The sequence below is a fragment of the Poecilia reticulata genome, chromosome 1 (assembly GCF_904066995.2).
Source record: "Poecilia reticulata chromosome 1, P_reticulata-male-v2, whole genome shotgun sequence".
NCBI classification, from domain to species: Eukaryota; Metazoa; Chordata; class Actinopteri; order Cyprinodontiformes; family Poeciliidae; genus Poecilia; species Poecilia reticulata.
In genome coordinates, this window is record NC_088830.1 from 18,357,553 (window position 1) to 18,376,426 (window position 18,874).

The 18,874-nt window shown below is 39.4% G+C and overlaps 1 protein-coding gene across 1 annotated transcript; it reads left to right on the forward strand.

Annotated features, from left to right (window-relative positions):
- The first annotated feature begins 800 nt into the window (after positions 1–800).
- Positions 801–17,922, forward strand: LOC103466399 (uncharacterized). Its single transcript, XM_008411941.3, has 6 exons — positions 801–1,414; positions 7,618–7,662; positions 7,965–8,003; positions 9,428–9,575; positions 10,845–11,006; positions 12,247–17,922. Exons 1-6 carry the CDS (start codon positions 1,364–1,366, stop codon positions 13,251–13,253), a joined length of 1,452 nt encoding a protein of 483 aa, XP_008410163.2. The 5' UTR covers positions 801–1,363; the 3' UTR covers positions 13,254–17,922.
- Positions 17,923–18,874: the final 952 nt, after the last annotated feature.

Sequence of the window (18,874 nt, forward strand, 5' to 3'; positions counted from 1 at the left end):
CAAGCAAACATATTTGAAATGAACTGTGTTTGAATCTAAAAGCTAACCTTTACTAAATTTAACAGAGATAGCGAAATACATGTCGCTCACAAGGTGTTTACTCCTGCACACTTTGGCAGAATGCTACTACGGAACCCGGGAAAGAAATTATTTTTCGGTCTTCGCAAAAGGGTTGCGTTCCCTCGCAATAACTTAGCAAATACACTCTGTTCTATTTTGCACACACCATAGTAAATGTTTTTTTTTTTAATTAATATTATTATTTTTATTTTTACTGTTACCTGCAGTGAGAGCATAAATTCTAAATTACCACAAAGATCTATTCTGATAGATAGATAGATAGATAGATAGATAGATAGATAGATAGATAGATAGATAGATAGATAGATGTCTTCTGTTTGTTATATAATTACAATGTGTGAACAGTTCTGCCGTCCAGCAATGACGAAAACACAAAAGAAGACATATGAACTCACACTAACTGGGCTAAACTTAGCACATGCTTTATGGCTAATGAACCTGCACAGTTTTTCACAGACACCTGTTACACTGTTCATGCATTCAGACAATGTTTTTTATTAATTATTATTATTATTATTATTATTATTATTATTATTATTATTATTATTATTATTATTATCAGAAACACATCACACAGAGACAATGAATGCAAAATGTGCTTGCTCGATTCCTGTGTGAAAAATGTGGATGTTTTGAAAGTTTTTTCTCTTTTTTTTTTTTATAAATTCAAGTTGAATTGTTTCCACTTGAAAACAGATCCTTTCCACTAATAAGCATACAGATGGCCGCATTTAAGAAATTGTGATGCAGACAACCCTATTTCAGGAATGTTTTCAAACAGATGTTTTTCCTGGTTTTGCCTGACTGCAGCTCCTCCAGGAAGTGTTCGAGCGGCGTGAGTGAAAGCCATGCAGCCCCGCTGAGGCAGCCTCCGCGCGGCTGTTGCTGGGAGCTCCGGCCAATCAAAGCCGCAGCTCTTCGGCGCAAGTAGTTTGGTGGCTGAGGAAGCATGACATCATGCTCATCTCCGTCCCTCTCCGCTACAAACTCCTGCTGAAACATGGACCCGTCCCCGCAGCAGCAGCAGCAGCAATAGGATATGTGTCCTCCAGCGTGCATGCACAGTGAGATTTGACGCAGCTTTTCAGTGTTTACTCCGACACAAGTCCGGTGTGTGCGGCAGAAACGGGGTGGGAGGACGTGCGGGCGGGAGGGTTGGGGAGGGGGGGGTGAGAGGAATGGCGGTGGACGGCGCCGTGTCTGTGGAGTGGGACAACGGTGATCGAGCCTTCACTGTGTAACTTGTGCATTCTGATGTGGAGCCTGATGCTCGGCTGTCTTCATGGATCCAGAGAAGACGCTGACTTTCTGCCTCGGGCTGAAGGCTCAAGAGGTAAGGCACTGCGCAGGTTTGCTCTGATCCACACACGCTGCTGTCAACAGCTGGGCTGGAGTGACTGCACAGCAACATGCTTTCCTCTGGCCTACCTGGCTCCTGACAAACAACCTTTACATCCCAACACAGTCACTGCACGTCATGAAGTCTTTTTAATAACGCGCAGCGCAAAGGCATGTTTTTTTTTTGTTTGTTTGTTTGTTTGTTTTTTTAAGTTCATGCTAAAAATCTCTTCAATATAGTCAGTCAAAATCTGATATTTATCTTCTTGCATTTGTCCAAATTGTAGAAATGTAGGATCCTGACGACATTTACCAACAGACATGAGAGAACATGAGAGAAGAAGCACAAGCAAATGAAACGAAAACGTATAATAGGATTCGGTTTATATAAACAATATACAGTGTTTCATAAGGCTGCAATGAAGATTGTAAAGGAAATAGAAAATAATTTTTTTGCAAAGTAAAATATATTGTCTTGTTTAATGTTATCTATAACACTAAGAAATATCTTCTTTTTTTACATATTAAATAAACATTTACAAGAGTAAACATTTGTGAGATTTACAGTGTTTTTGTTCTGTAGAATTTTCACCTTTTTGATGCAGCTAATATTAGCTACTTAATTAATCAGGCTACCAGAGCCTTAAAACAGCAACAGATGAGGAACAGATGTTCCATACAGCCAGAGATGGGTTCAACTCTGGTTGCTTCAGGGCTTTTTGCTCAGATCTCATTAAATGAACTTCAAACTGAAAGAAATAAATGTTTGGGGTTTTGAAACTCACTTTAAAAAAAAAAAAAAAAATCTGGTATAAGGTGAGACCCATAAACTGGTAACCAGACCACACTGACTCTGAAGACGCCTCACACGTGTTTTGAGGTTCCATTTTGTCAAATTTCTCCTGTTTGAAGTTGTGGTTGTCACATTACGTTGCAGCCAACAGGACGCTCTTTCACCTGTATCTTCCTTCTCTCCGGCCCTGTCAGGGTAATGTGTGCAGGATGTGGTTTCACATTGTGATGTTAAAAATGTTTCTTTGGGGGGAGTGGATAAATAGGGGAGGGGGGGAGGGTGTCTCAGTAGAGTTTTTTGTTTGAATGGGGACAACCTGTTAGGTCTGTCAGTGCATTGTTACTTTTATTGCAAATACATGTGAAGTTTTTTTTATTTTATATATATATATATATATATATATATATATATTCCAACAGATCCATGTTTTCACCTCCCCATTCAAACAAAAAACACATGGATAAATACATGAGCAAGGCACAGAAGGGCATAGGCATAAATAGCAGAGGAGCCAAACACCAACTCCTTGTAGACCACACAGTCGCCCGAGACTGCAAAACCCGACACACCAACCTGTGTACCGCTTGGATTGATTACAAGAAAGCCTATGACTCAATGCCACACACTTGGATCATTGAATGCTTAGAGATGTACAACATCAATAGGACTCTAAGAGCCTTCATTGCAAACTCGATGGGGCTGTGGAAAACCACCCTTGAAGCCAACTGCAAACCACTTGCACAAGTGTCCATCAAATGTGGCATATACCAAGGAGATGCTCTGTCCCCACTGCTGTTCTGCATAGGCCTGAACCCTCTCAGCCAAATCATCAACAAGACTGGCTACGGATACCGACTCAAGAATGATCAGTCACCTCCTCTACATGGATGACATCAAGCTGTACGCCAAGAGCGAGCGAGACATCGACTCACTGATCCACACCACCAGGATCTACAGCACTGACATTGGGATGTCATTCGGACTAGAGAAGTGTGGTCGGATGGTTACAAAGAGAGGGAAGGTCGCCCACACAGAAGGGGTCTCACTCCCAGAAGGAACAATAGCAGACATAGAGCACAGCTACAAGTACCTGGGAATACCACAAGCAAATGGTAACCTCAATGAGGTCACAAGGAAAGGAGCCACAGCCAAATACCTCCAACGAATAAGGCAAGTCCTGAGAAGCCAGCTCAATGGCAAGAACAAGATCCGTGCAATAAACAGCTATGCCTTACCAGTAATCAGATACCCTGCCGGAATAATTAGCTGGCCAATGGAAGAGATGAAGGCCACGGATGTTAAGACTAGGAAGCTACTAACCATGCATGGAGGATTCCACCCCAAATCCAGCACCCTGAGACTGTACACGAGCCGTAAGGAAGGAGGCAGAGGACTAGTGAGTGTGAGAGCCACTGTCCAGGATGAAACATTCAAGATCCATAAATACATCAAGGACAAAGCCTCAACGGACGATGTGCTCAGCGAATGTCTCAGGCAATGGGGAACAGAAGACAAGGTGCTGGAAGTACCATCATGGGAGGACAAGCCCCTACATGGGATGTACCACCGACAAATAACTGAAGTGGCTGATGTCAGGAAAACCTACCAATGGCTGGAGAAAGCTGGACTCAAGGACAGCACAGAGGCTCTCATCCTGGCCGCCCAGGAACAGGCCCTAAACACCAGAGCAATAGAGGCTCAGATCTACCACACCAGAGAAGACCCAAGGTGTAGGTTGTGCAAGGAGGCCCCTGAGACAGTCCAGCACATAATAGCAGGGTGCAAGATGCTGGCAGGGAAATCGTACATGGAACGACATAACCAAGTGGCAGGCATAGTGTACAGGAACATCTGTGCAGAATATGGACTGGAAGCCCCGAGATCAAAGTGGGGAACACCCCCAAAAGTGGTGGAGAATGACCGAGCTAAGATCCTGTGGGACTTCCAGATCCAGACAGACAAGATGGTAATGGCGAACCAACCGGACATTGTGGTGGTGGATAAAGAACAGAGGAAAGCCGTTGTGGTGGATGTAGCAATACCAAGTGATTACAACATCAGGAAAAAGGAGCATGAGAAATTGGAGAAGTACCAGGGCCTCAGGGAGGAACTGGAAAAGACCTGGAAGGTGAAGACCACAGTGGTGCCTGTGGTAATCGGGGCCCTCGGGGCAGTCACCCCCAAACTGGAGCAGTGGCTACAACAGATCCCAGGAACAACATCAGACATCTCAGTCCAGAAATGTGCAGTTCTAGGCACAGCCAAGATACTGCGCAGAACCCTCAAGCTCCCAGGCCTCTGGTAGAGGACCCGAGCTCAGAGGATGAAACAGACCACCCGAGGAGGGTGAGAAGGGAATTTTTTTTATATATATATATATATATATATATATATATATATACAACTGTGTTGATCTTATTTTAAGTAAAATGGCTGCAGCATAGGTTGAAAGGATACAACCTCTTCCCAGATCAATACCCTGGTTTTCCTAGATTCCTAGAAATTGGTTTATTGCTTGATTTGGAAAATGTAATTAATGAGTTTTTGTTCAATTGACCCAATGTAGATCATCAGAAAGTGCATATATTTACCACATTATGCTTGAAAACAACTGGCTAAAAATTCCAGCCCTCATTTGCCTTAAAATAAATAAATAAATAAAGATTTTTAAAAAGTCTTAAACTGAAGCACTTGGTGTAAAAGCAGCAGAAATATTACCGACTAGTTAGCATCTTGTATAATACCGGTGCTTCACTCTGGTTTTTATTTCATTGCGAACTTTGAGGGGAACTGTGATGTGGATCGTTCGAGGTTTCTTGGTGGTCTCAGAGTGACTACATTTCACACACATTCTTATTTTAAAGCCATGTGGTGGCCTTACCACAGGAACTCTGCATGACAGGAGTTTTGACAGCTCGTTTTCCATCCTGACTTGGCATTTCTTTTTCACACTATGCAGCAGAACGTGTCTCTGACACTGGCAGTATGATATTGTCTATTTTATTTTTAAATATTTACATTTTCTCTAGGAAAGACAATAAAAAAATTATAATATTTGACAAGCCATTGTTTACTCGTCAAATATTACAAGCTCCAGTGATATTTTTATGTTGTTTTTCCCACCTGTGTTTTACTGCATTATGAAATATTGAGCAGCCTATGGGTATTAGTTGTTTATAGCACAATTTGTGGCCTTATATTGATTAGTAAACAAATGTCAAAGTAATGCTTTTTTTTTTTGTGCCATAAATTTAATGCTGCATATGCACAACTTGTGATGTTTACGTGTGTGTATGTGTGTGTGGGTGTGTTTGTCCGGATATGAAGCACACAATGCTGGGCCAACCTTGTTCAGTTGTGCTGACCACAGGCAGGAGTCGGTTGTTAAGCAAGCACGTCTAATTTACATGGCTGCTGTCTTAGTGTGCAACAAGCCCAGCTCCGTTTCATTGTTTTGACTGCAGTCCCTTATGCAGCACACATGGACATTTCCCCCCCTTTTGCCTGCTGTCAACCCATATGACCTTCACTGAGGTGGAGGTCATATCCATGATGCTGAAGCTTTAGATGTCAGTCATGTGATTTCTTTTTTAATAATGTGATCAAGGATGGCTAAGAAAACATATAGAGGCTCTAGGAGAAATGAAGCTCTGTGCATATTTGTGCACATGCTTGCCTCCTATTTGCTTCCTTATGAATTTATTTTATTTAGTTTAGCTTTTTTCACTCTTTAAGGTTTCAGATTATCAAACACATTGTTTTTTTTATCAGACAAAAATAACCAAAATACATTCTGGTTCGAGTGTTTACAGTAACTGGTAAATAAATCTTTTACCTCAGTGCGGAAGACCTAACCTCACTCTTTTTTGCAGAACTATATTAATTCTTCCATGTTGATCATAAATGGTCTGCAGATCATGCCATCAACACCTGATTCAGACTTTGGCTAGGCCAGTTCAAAACCTGCTCTTTTTTTGTCTTTGCAATATGGACTTACCGAAGTGCATAACTCAAAGTGCCCTAAGCCTCAAGGTCGCGAACTGATGGTCAGACATTATTTTGTGTCTGAACGCAAAATTTATGAGAGTACAAGTATGGCACAGCCTTTAATTTTAGTTTCATCAGAACACAGGACATGTCTCCAGAAACTCATGTCTTTGACCCTGAGTGCATTTGTAAACTGTCATTTTCTAATCTTTTTGGAGTAATCTTTGTCCTTGCTTAGTGGCCTTTCAGCCCATGATGGCAGAGAACTTATTTCAAGGCAGACAATGGGACCGTCTACCAGTTTGAAACAAGGTCTTTTGCAGGCGCTCTAGAATTGATATAACCCTTTCACATGAAAAGGACGTTCATCTCTGGGGCGCAGAATCTGCCTCCTTACTGAATAGCACAGCTGGACATTCCCGTGCAACATACCTTGTTGTCTGAACTGGTAAACTTGACACCGTCAGAAATCTGGGAATTCTACTTAAGCATGAATTAGAGGCCCTCAGTTTTCTTCCTGATATCTTTCTTGCTGTTTTTTGTTACCTTAATATACAAAACTTAAAGAGCCATGGGGAAATCCTCTGGGCTTTCCGAACGTTCTGAAAAGCACAACAATCATATTTTATGTCAGTTCAATTAGATAATTTTAGTAATCCCAACCTGTCCTAAAACAATAAATGTTTAATCAGTTTTATGATCTAACAGTAAGAAAAACAGGCCATGTTTCTTTTTATGCAGTGTATGCAAACATCTGGTTTTCAGGCGTGTATTCCTTCCGTTCAGTGGAAACTTTGTCATCCCTCTGAATGTGTCACTGGAAAAACGATGTCTGGATTTCCCATCTGGATCTCTCTTTTTTTTATTGGATAACATGGAGATCTTGAACTGTTGCAGGGATAGATAAGTGATTAACATTTGCAATTATGCTCTCCGAATAAATGTTGTCTTTAATTATATGAACCTTTGTCTATTTGAATCTGGTTCTTTAGGAACATATTTGTCTCTCGCACAGTTGACCAGTAAAACTTAAGCGTTCATAGAATTTTTTTATATCAGAACATTGATGCTACTTAGTTGTCGCTAATGTTTTTTCTTTACCACTTTACATACTTCATGTGTTAAAGCAAGACTACTAAGAAGAACATTGGAGGCTGCAGGAAGAAATTTTGTAAAAATGCCCAGAAGTGGGTGATTTCTGTCGCCTACGTCACACCACAGAGAGAAATCGGTGCGTTTAAGAGCCTCTTTGTCACCTTGATGAGCCAGCAGACAAGCAGCTGACAGTCTCTGACTGGAAAAGTGTTTGCCACTTTTGGACTAATAACATATTGTTTGCTTAGTCTTACAATCAGCGTCTTATCACGCCCGTGCTGTCCTCTGTCCTGATCATTGTGTCTTTTTCTTTTTTGAATCAGATGACAATGTCCCTGCAGGAGCTGGTTGCACCTGAAGCTGTAACGGTAAGGAGGTCAGCTTTTAAACGATGAAAAAACCTTTTCCACATGTGGTTAATAATAATAATAATAAAAATAAAAAAAACTCACAGTCTGCCTCTTAGTTGTTGCTATAGAAACGCATTGTTGCTCGTTAGCACTTCTGAGTCTTGTGTGGTAACTATGTGCAGACCAGATTTAGATGCTTTTGCTTGTTCCAATGTTGTTCACACATTTTTACAATGTGTTTAATATTTGCCTGCGTTTAGTCGCAGCCTGATTTTGGCCGATTCAAATACAATTTTCCTTGTATTTCTCATACTCTGTAGGTGCCTGTGCTGGAGATTGACAGAAACACAGCTGACAAGGTGATGTTTTGTCTTTTAGATTTAACCTGCAAATGATGAAAACTATCATGAATCTGCTAAAATGTTTAGTGCCGCATAATATTGAGCTTTATCCGATTTTCTCACTTTAGCTGACAAGCTTCAATGTGTATGTTAGGATGTAATGCGATTGTCCATAACAAAGTAGTCCTAATTATGTGAAAGAAAAAGGATAATATATGGCTTAACATTTTTTTGTAGATAAAAATCAGAAATTATAGCATGCTTTTGTATTAAATCTTTCCAACTCAATACTAGGTAGAGCCACGTTTCGCTGCATTTACAGCTGCTTGTCTGTTTGACCAGGTCTCTATTAGCTTTTGAAGCATCTGAAATTAATGTTCATTCTTCTTTGCAAACCAGTTCAAATTCATTCAGGTTGGACGGAGAGTGTCTGAAAACGTTCACTGCTGTGTCTTGCCACAGACTCTTAAGTTGGATTTAGGTCTGGACTTTGACTGGGACATTCTCATTAAAAGATATATTTTAACCAAGATCATTGCAGTAAGAAACATACTGCAGTGGTCTTGCTGAGGTTGTATGTTTAGGGTTGTTGTCCTGTTAAATGTGGGACTCTATTCCATTTTCAAGTCCTTTCCAGCCTTTAACAAGTTTTCTTTTTTTGGAATGCTCAGTATTTAGCTCCACCAGGCTTTCCATTAACTCTGGGTAGTTTCTATGTCCGTATGGATGCATGATTCTGGTATCAACTGGGGTATTGTGTTTAGGAGGATGTCCAATGTTTCCCACCACACACGGCATCATTTTGTGGGCCAAAAAGTTATGGGTTTCTCCCCCACCCCCGAATTGTTTTCTTCTTTTCACTATTCAATAAAGGCCTAATTTATGGACTGAGCTACTCCTAGTTGCCTATCAACAGATTCTTTCACTAGAGCTGTGGATCTCAGGCCTCTTGGCTGCTTCTCTGATTAATGCTCTCTTTGCCCTAAGTGTCATAGGTGAAAGGCTTAGGTCTTTACGGGTTTACAATTGTCCCATTTCGGTTTCATTTTCAGATGATTTATTGGACAAATATTTTTCAGATTTTCAAAGCTTTGCATACTGGATTATAACCTAATCCTGCTTTAATCGTCCACAACTTTCTTCCTGATATGTCTGCTGTGTTCCTTGGTCTTCTTGATTCTGTTTGTTCACTAATGTTCCCCAACAAACCTCTGTGGATTCTATTTGCATGTATCAGAGAAGAGGATCCAAAATGCAAATGGACACCACACTTCAAATTTATTTGCAAACTTTTTACTTTCACTTCCCTGCTATGGAATGGTATGTGTTCATCATAAAGCCCCAAAGGCAGCATGTAGTAGCATGAATTTATTAGTATGTCCATACATCCGTTGACAGAAGCTGACTGTGGTTACATTGCAGTGTCTTGCTTTGTCCACCAGGTGGTGGAGCATCATGTCGGCTCTGGCAGGCAGCCTGTGGTCAGTCCCAAATACTGTCCAGGAGCCAACAACAGCCCAGGTTACCGGTGTGAAACAGGACACTGCTGTGGAGAAACGGGCTGCTGTACCTATTACTATGAACTCTGGTGTAAGTACCTGGTGCTACTTTTAAATTATGATGAAATGTTCAGATTAAATGAGTGCAGGTAATGAAAAGGTATTATCAGGGAGACTTTTGTAACTTTTTGTAACCTTTATTCGACACATTATATATATTTAATTTTACTTGAACATTACATTTTTAAAGCAGACTTGAGGAAATTTAGACAATTATAGAAACATCACAAAGAGCAAGGAAGGCTCATTTATTCAATATTTCAGGTCAAATATTTACAGTACAATAATAATAATAATAACAAACTATTTGACCCTTACAGATATCTTCCGTTTTTGCTTTTTTGTCACAATTTATGATCATAAGACTTTTTTGGGGGGATCAGACAAAAATAACCAAAATAATAAATACAAAGAGCAGTTTCCAATGTGATAGACAGAAAAAAATATCAAAATCGGCCTACCACTGTGTGAAGATATAGCTGTTCTCTTGTAATTCACGAATTAACTGGGATTAATCACAACTTTTGGTTCAATTTCACAAGCAACACCCAGGTCTGGTTACTGCCAGGCACATAGAATCAATAAATCACTTTGAATGAACCAATCCGACAACATGAAGTAGACTCAAAGACCTCAAAAAGCAACACACCTTCTGATTTAAAAAAAATATCACTGATATCATTCAGTCTTCAAATGGTAACGAAGCCTTTTCTACAACCCCAAACCACTTTTTGATAATACGCAAGAATTACAGAAATACTCTGCAGACCGTTGAGACAAAAGTAAAACGTGTGGGTCTTATTACATTCAGTTTAAAACTTACACAACATTCAGCATCATCTATCAGACAAGGTCTTGGTAGTGTGATGGTTTTTGGCTTCTGGGGTGTTTCTGCTTAAATCCGCTTTACCTTGACAGCTAAAGTCTGGCCATCAATACACAGGACAATGATCTAAGTACACCAGCAATTTCAGATTTTCTTGAGTAGCCTTTAAAGTTCCAATCCTGGAGGATGAACTTAACCCTTTAGCAGTTCACCAAAATTCCTCCAGAGGGTTGTAAAAGACACTTCATCAGATTTTGCAGAACACACAAATTATTGGGTTTATGAGAAAATAACTTTTTTCAGAGTACTGTTGAACCTCAGGGGCCTTGTTTATGTTTCGTACTACTAACCACTTGTGATCATAGGGACACGTGATGCCAAAACACATTGATCCTGCCTTTTGGCCTCCTGCGACTGATTGATGAACGTGCTGGATATCGTTGTTTATTTACAGAGCTGTCTTGCTTCCCACAGGGTTTTGGCTGCTGTGGACGGTCCTGATCCTCTTCAGCTGTTTCTGTGCTTACCGGCACCGCCGAGCCAAGCTGAGAATCCAGCAGCAGCAAAGGCAAAGGGAAATCAATCTAATCGCTTATAACGGAGCCTGTAACTACCCGTCTTCGATGTTGGACCTCAGTATGTTGAATTTATTCTGAAGTCATTCTGAGCAGCTTTAAATGTGATTCATTTGAGTAAATCGTCAATTTCTTTGACTTGAGAATCTCCAGATTAAATTCATTAGTAAAAAAAAAAATCACAGTGGCAACAACAATAAAATGTTCCATTTGGCCACAACATTTTATACTTCAGATGGGAACTATTGAGAAGTTCTCATTGGTTCACAAAAGAAGAACCAGCAGCAAGAACTCCCAAACAGGACTGCAAGAAAAGAATGATGTCTTTTTGTTTGCACAGCTCTGGGAAAGAGAACAATGTTTCCTTTTCTTACAGAGTATGTGGTAAATTGTTATGTATTTTATCACAAATTTTAAGGTATTATACACCAACACAAAGTAGTGCATCATTGTGATTTCTTTTTTATTCAAGTGAAAATAGGGAAAGAGCAGAGCCAAACAGCCAGAGGATCGGTGGTTTAAATTAAATTGTTTTCACATGTTAGAATGGCTCAAAATCCAAATCTTAATCGAATTCAGAAAATTGGGAAAGACTTTGACATTGCTGTTCACGGATGCTCTCCATTCAGTCTGACTGAGTTAGTCGTTGTGAAGAACAGCAAAAAGCTTAGTCTCTTTTGTAGAAACAGAGCCCAAATTTTGCAGCTGTAATTGAAAGAACGTGAATATAAAAAGTATTGAACTCGGGGGCGCTGAATGCAAATGCACACCAATTTAGATTCATGCTTATGACTGTGTTGAACTCCAATTAATGATGTTTGAAACTCCAAAGCTAACTTGATTGGTGGAATTGTTAAACCAATTTTTGCTTCCCTCAGAGCACCAGTGTTTACCACTAAATTCAAAAATATGATCAAATGTTGTTGCTGTGTACAGTTTAGTGATCAAATCAAATGTATTTATGTACTTGGTTTCCTGAAGAAGCCCAGTTAAAATTTAGAAGTTTTTTTTAAGTTGTAAATAGTTTATTTTCCCTTTTATTATTATCATAGTAAATACTATAAAATATCATGACATTCAGCAAGGTCCATATGACCCAGCCCTACTTTTAGAAAATTCTTATGAAATATACTGAAGTTTGTGTTTCAACAATACAAAGTGCTTAATTAAACATTTAAGTAATGCTTTGGTCAATTGTAATTATGACAGCAACTGAGTGGCTGCTGGACGTAATTCTTTGTAGCTTATGGCAAAATAAAACCTTTTCCAGGACAAAAGATGATTTTAAAATTTTGCTGCAGGTTTCCTGACTTCCCTGAAGCTGCCCTCCTATGAGGAGGTGGCTGCCCAGCCCAGCACGCCTCCTCCTCCTTACAGCTCCATCTTTGCCCTCCAGGGAGGGACCACGGCGGGGCTCAGCTCTTCTTACCCCCATCACCACCACCACCGGCACCCCTGTCCTCCGTACCTGGGCCCTGGCACCAGTGGGCTGACCTCCTCCCAGAGCTCCGACAACTACACCAGCTGCTCCTGCGAGTCCTGCTCCCTCACCTCCCCATCCAGCACCTCCTTCTCGGTCCAGGTGACCGACGAGACGTATGACAGCAGCCATATGTCCACACCCAGCGAAGCTGGGGGCGACTACGCTGTCGTGCCGAGGTCATTGCCTTCCCCGTCTCAAGTTCCCCCGGACGTGATACCCACCGCCACTCCTGACGTCATACCAGTGCAGCGACGCTCCTCTGCTGGCAGCGACGGACTCTCGCCTCCTTGTCCTCCGCTTTCCCTCCCTTTACACTCACAACTCTCACATCCCACTCGCCTCCCTCTCTCCCCCCTCATTCTGTTGTCTTCTGCTCCTCCCGGCCAAGTTCATTTTCTCGTGCCCTCCGACCCACCGCCGGCTCTGGAGGAGGCCTCACCCTCACCTTATGATGTAACGCCCTCTCCTTCCGTAAAGGATCTGCACTCGCCGAACACAAGTAATAAAGAGGAGCAAAAACAAGACAGAGACGAAGAGGAGGAGGACGAAGAAGACGAGGAGGATCACTTCAGTCACAGACGGCTCACAGGCGACTCTGGCATCGAGGTGTGTCGCTGTCATGTGAGGAGAGGGGAAGACGAGCTGCAGAAAGGGCGCTTGGATGAGGGGAAAGGGAAAGGAGCGGTGCAGGGAATCGGCGGAGATTCCCCCGGATCAAAGCTCGGCATGCAATCGTCCGTGTTGGATCCGTGCGAGGAGGTTCCCTCCTCTTCCGCTGTCGTCTGCAAGGTCGGCGAGGCCGTCATCACCGTGGAGTCCTCCTAACCCGACAGCTCGCACGAGGTGGCTCGGTAGGCAGGAGTTAGATGTTCATGCTTTACAGGATTTCTGTAGATCAGGACGAGCAGGTGAGGAGTTGGGTGAATCACTGAAGAAATGTCTTGCAGGTCTTACTGTAATAGCTGAGAGGAGCGTAGGTGTGTCTGGGATTTCTGATCACTTTGCAAACAAGGCGCTCCCGGAAAAAACTCAAAAACTGAATATTTATATTGGATGAGAGAAATGCCTGGGTTTACGACAAGAATAAATCAATAAATACAAAATGAATAAAAGTGATTCAGTTATCATTGCTGAAACCACTTAGCAGTAGCAATGGCTTTGCTGTTACCTGGCATGCATTGCATGCAAAACCCACAACAAAGGTAGTCCTTCTCTCTTTCCTTTCTTTCAATCTATGATTCAGTGTTGCCCTCACAGGGACATTTTGACATGGAAACCCCATGTGTCTGGTTCTGGTTGGCTTTAGAGGCTCTTTAGGAGAGACGGGGAGTTTAAGATGTGAATAGTGATTTTAAAAAAATTTGATTAAGACTGTAATAGTTACGTTTTTTAAGAAAGATTTGACTAGAGATTTGGACTTTTGTCTAGAGATTCACCAATCAGTTTAACAGTCTTCCCTTGATCTACTTTATATATACATTATTTGATTAGTGAAATCAAATAAAGAAAAATATACCCTATATATTTTTCCTGTTCTAACAACTCCCAACCTTTTTGGCCTGTAAATGGCTTTTTGAATTCTCTTACATACAGATACAGCCACAGATTAGGGTATTATGTTGTAATTCTTTCATTGTTTTTCTTGTATTTTTAAGCTTCTACCTCTATGAAGAACATGCAGATTGTTTTATTCTATGTTTTATCGGCCATGGCTGATTCTGAAATGTAGATCTACGATGATGTAGAGTCAGTCAAAAATTGAAATCGGATAACTTTAATTGGGTATGTGCTAGAAAAAGCTGTATCTTTAATGTTTTTATTTTTACATTGTGGACAGCTGTGTGCGAAGTCAGACAGCTAAAATTCTGTTGTTTTTGGTCATTGAACAACTTTCGACTGTTTTAGATTTAATACAGCAAAAATACTAGGATCCACTGCCTTACATACCACTGTTCATTTCACATATTAAAGTACAAAGCACATCGTTAAGCCTGTTAAAACACTAAGAAAAATATTAAGGATCACTCTAGGCGTGATTCATAGAAGCCCGCTGCTTCGAAATAAACCTGGATAGTGAGTGCTACGTGTTCTTAACTTTCTTTCTACAAAGTTGGATTAGCAAATACTGAACACAGACGTGCTAAAAATAGAAGGTTTCACCAGCATGCATCCCGTTTGCTTGTACAAGAAGCCAGAAAGCAGCTGTGTTTTAAAGCTTTCACATCTTTACAGTGGTATTATTGTGGTTCCACTTCGTCGTTCCAGACTGTTAGGTGTGCATACTGTAATTACCAAGTGTTTAACTTTGGACTGAAAGTGTCTTGGCGTGTTTCCAGTGAACCGTTGCTCTTTTTGAAAGGCGACATGAGCCTGTCTCCTCCATGAACCCGACTGTTGAGTTTTTATAACATTTTAAAATCAACTTTTGTCAACTGATGATGAATGTAGAAAGGTTATGCATTCCGACGAGCAAAATACAGCAAGCTGCACGGAGGGCCGCGTCGCGACTACGCAGTCAGACAACCGGGACTGGTTCTGTGTCTTTCAGTATTTTATAATGTTGAATATTAGACATGAACTGAAATGAAATGAGAATTTTTTTATTTTTTTTATTTCCTGACCATTGCCTCATTTGGTTGATGTTTCTAAAAATAATGAGCTGAACACAGCGCATGATTTCTACCTGTAAAGTGTTTCCTCATCTGCCTCACTGTTGCTAGGTAGACCAGTATGTGGCTACGGATTGGTCATAAAATTTGTCTGTAGAAATAAAATGAAACAGAATTTCAAGTTTGATCTTGAACTTTGAAAAAATAAAATCAAAAACCTACATTTTGAAAGTGAGGAAAAAGAAAACTACACATAAAAAGTTAAAACTCAATATTAAAATAAGCTACATTTAAGCAGGAGGAAACTTCAATTTTGATTTAAAATACTCAAGACTTTCTTCATTTCTGTGCTTTTCAAACAGTATCTTGAAACATACAAATAGTCTAGCCCTGATTTAACGTCAGTACAAATTGTTCGAGTTTGAGACAAGAAGTTGTTTCAGATCAATCTTTCTGTGTATTTGTTCTGCTATAATGGAATAATTGACTTTGTAGTTCACTGACGAAAGGCCTCTTGACTGTCTACATTGAAAAGCTGACATGACTGTCAGTTAAAATTGTATCGTTTTTCATGTAAGCTTCATGAGCTGAAAAAGGATTTCTTTTCAAACTGTGTACAATGTGTGGTTTGTGACTGTTGGTCCTCTGGACTAAAGAAAATCTTGTAGAAGTGATTTGATCTTAGCTGATCAAAGTATTTTGTGCCTATAGATGAATACAGATACTCAATGAGCCATTCTGTAGTTTCTACATGCTTTCATTAGATTGTGATTAGCTCTACTTTGACGGATGTTTTTAAAGTGCTGAAAGTTTCTTTATTTTGTGAGACTTAGAAAGATAAACTGTATTTAGCAATAGTACTTGCACTTTTTCCTTTTTCTATTCCATGCTGATTGATGGGACATAAACTGTTATAAACATTTACCTCTTAAAAAAAAAGATGTGTGAGCCATGCTGGTTGGAGACTATCTGTTCTTTGGCTTGATTTTCCTCCCAAATGCAAAGTGAGATTATGAGGTCTTACCTTTGATTACCTTATATTTTTATTTACATGTCTAAACAGCATTAAGTTTGAGATTAAATAAAAATTATTTATAAATAAAACTATTTATCTGCAATATTATATATGGCCTTCAAAACAACAGTAATCTTATTAAAGATGTGTAAAAAGCCTTTGGAAGAGAAACACCCGACTGCATCACACTTTGTCTGCCGTTAATAGTGGGCCTGAGGACCTTTTTCACATCTCCACCATTTTTCATGTCAAAGCACAAGGTTCCAGTTAAAATGTCACCATAGTACATATATGGTGGTAGGATAGAAAATTTTTGTTCACAAATTCTTCTTCTTAACAAAAAACATTTTGGATGTCAATAATTCTAATGGTTACATAGAGACTTTGTGACGGGGCATTTAAGCGAAATAGTTTCTCTTGTCTTTTCCATTTGAAAGAGAAATGTTTCTCGGCATTATGGGATATTTATATCCTGGGGAAATATGAAGTAGTGAATTTCTGAATAAAATGTCTTTAATTCTGATCAAAAAGTGAAGAATAGCTTATTTCCAAAAATGCTTGATGCACATTTATTCCTCATGACTTGATTTTCTGTGATTAATCTTGTAAATCTTGATTAATCACACGCACACACACATAAATATGTTTGTGTGTAATATTACTGTAATATATAGTAATACAGTAATACTGTACTGTAAAGGTTGTAACATTACCACTCTTGTAATAAAATATCACTTCTTTTTAAGGCTTTTTACACATATTTATTAGTGGCACCCACAATTTTGGAGGCTGCTTTAAACTTGCACGTTTGCTTTTCAGTAACTAAAAGATTACATGAATGAACAAAAAATGCAAAGTATGATTGTGCATTTTCTTTTATTATCCTTTTTTTTGTCAGTAAAACATCTGTTATGGGTGTTTCTTTTTTCCTAAAGGCCTTCTCTTTATTTTGTGTTCAGAAAGTGGTTTGACAGTTCTAGATTTGGTTATTTGTTTGTGTGTTTTCATTTCCTACAATATAAAACAAAACAAAAAATTAATTTACAGATTTTTTTTTGTTTGTTTGTTTTTTGCAATACTTAAACAGATTTAATGGAAACAAATATTTTATTAATTTACCTGGACAATAAAATCAGAAGAAATCAGAAGAGGCCTTATAGAGTTCTGTAAAATACTAATAATTTGTAAACAAAATGCACAAACTGGAGTCCCTAAGTCAAAGCCAAACTCACTGACGTTCACATCCTTTCTGCCTTTCCAGCAGCCCAAACTGTCAGCCAAGGCCTGATGCTAGACTGTTACCTTGCTTGAGTTTTGTCTGCAGAAGACTGTTTGCTCCTTCATCTGAAGCCGTTTTCTTCTTCCTCTGAACTCTCGTTGTTGCAGCTGGATTACACCTAAACATCAGACTGTTTTCCTTTAACTCGTGCAGAAGTGAAACAGCAGGAAGTCTAACAGTATCTAAATGTGGCTGTTTGTGTAGTACTTCAGATTAATATTATTACTACATGTGATGTACTTTGAGGGTATATTTGTGCAACTCTACCTGCAGCTCCTCAGTGTGTCGTACGCATGTGTGAGAGAGTTTTTTGTGAGGCTGTGTTGTTAAAATTGTTGCTTATTGTAAGTATTTATGGTAGCCGTCATAATGTCCTTTGGGTAAAAATACTCAGTTTCATGTATACCAAGTTATTTTTTTATATCCTATTAGAAATTGTAGCTATTATGAATGGAGGTCATGTTTTTTTTTTATCTATTTTTGTCTAATTTGCTTTTCGGTGTCAGGCTTACTCCCATCAAATACATGTGATCAACAAAAATTGTTTTTGATAAAAAAAAAGAAATAAACGAATTAATATGCTACAATCAATTCACATGTCTCTATTTTCTTTATTGTGTTGCATTGCTTTAGGTGTTCCTTGTAGTGTAAATTCACAATGTGCTAAAAACTCCCACTCATAGGAATCTGTCACTCTGAGTACAGATTCCTATGAACCACTAACCCAGAAAGCTCTTCGCACATTTCTAGTTTACCATCAGTGTTGTAATTTGGCTTACAGCTGATTGTGTCGACCATCCTGACTTCCGACATGCCATTCGTTATGACTACTCGAACTTTTCCCACATATCTTTACATGGCAGCCAGGATCCTAAAAGTGTGTTTCAAAAAACTTTTAATGACCTTATAAATAATTGTGAATTATCTTATTGTGTTTTCATAAATTGAAAAATTTTTTCATATGTCTCCCCATTTTGCGTGACATGCAAATACACATTGGAAAACTCAGTCAGTGTGCACCTGACAAACCTATTTTATTTTAAAATGTATTTGTTTATTTATTTTTGCACTTTTGGCAACACCTGGAGGGAGGGCACCCAGAGCATGGAGCCATGTGGCTCATCATAAAGGCTCAAACTCTTTTCAACCATAGATTTTACTGTACCTGTATTTTATTTACGAATGTATAATAGGAAGGCTAAATACGTGCGCAAGTTACGCTTTTGATATTATTTGTAAGATTAAAAAAAAGATCTTAAACTCATGTATAATTTCCCCTTCATTTCAATATGTCAGTGCCCATCCATTACTTTGTGTTAAATGCAGGAACATAGTTTTGCACGGCTCCGCACATATAACGCGAGGTAAGAATCGCTCCACTGTTAGGTTTGCTGCACATTCATCTAAAATTGAAAGAAAAACAGAGGAAAAACTGAAATCAACTTATGGCTTTGGAATTGCTCACAGTATAGGAAAAGTGCTTGGAAAAGTAAACGCAATTGAGTAGCATAAATGTAACTACATGCTACCCAACTCTGGTTCT

Bases quoted from the DNA above. Each gene is read 5' to 3' on its own strand.
- LOC103466399 (XM_008411941.3), top strand. From the start codon at position 1,364: ATGGATCCAGAGAAGACGCTGACTTTCTGCCTCGGGCTGAAGGCTCAA. The intron at 8,004-9,427 runs GTGATGTTTTGT...TTTGTCCACCAG, and splicing joins ACAGAAACACAGCTGACAAG to GTGGTGGAGCATCATGTCGG. The intron at 11,007-12,246 runs GTATGTTGAATT...ATTTTGCTGCAG, and splicing joins GTCTTCGATGTTGGACCTCA to GTTTCCTGACTTCCCTGAAG.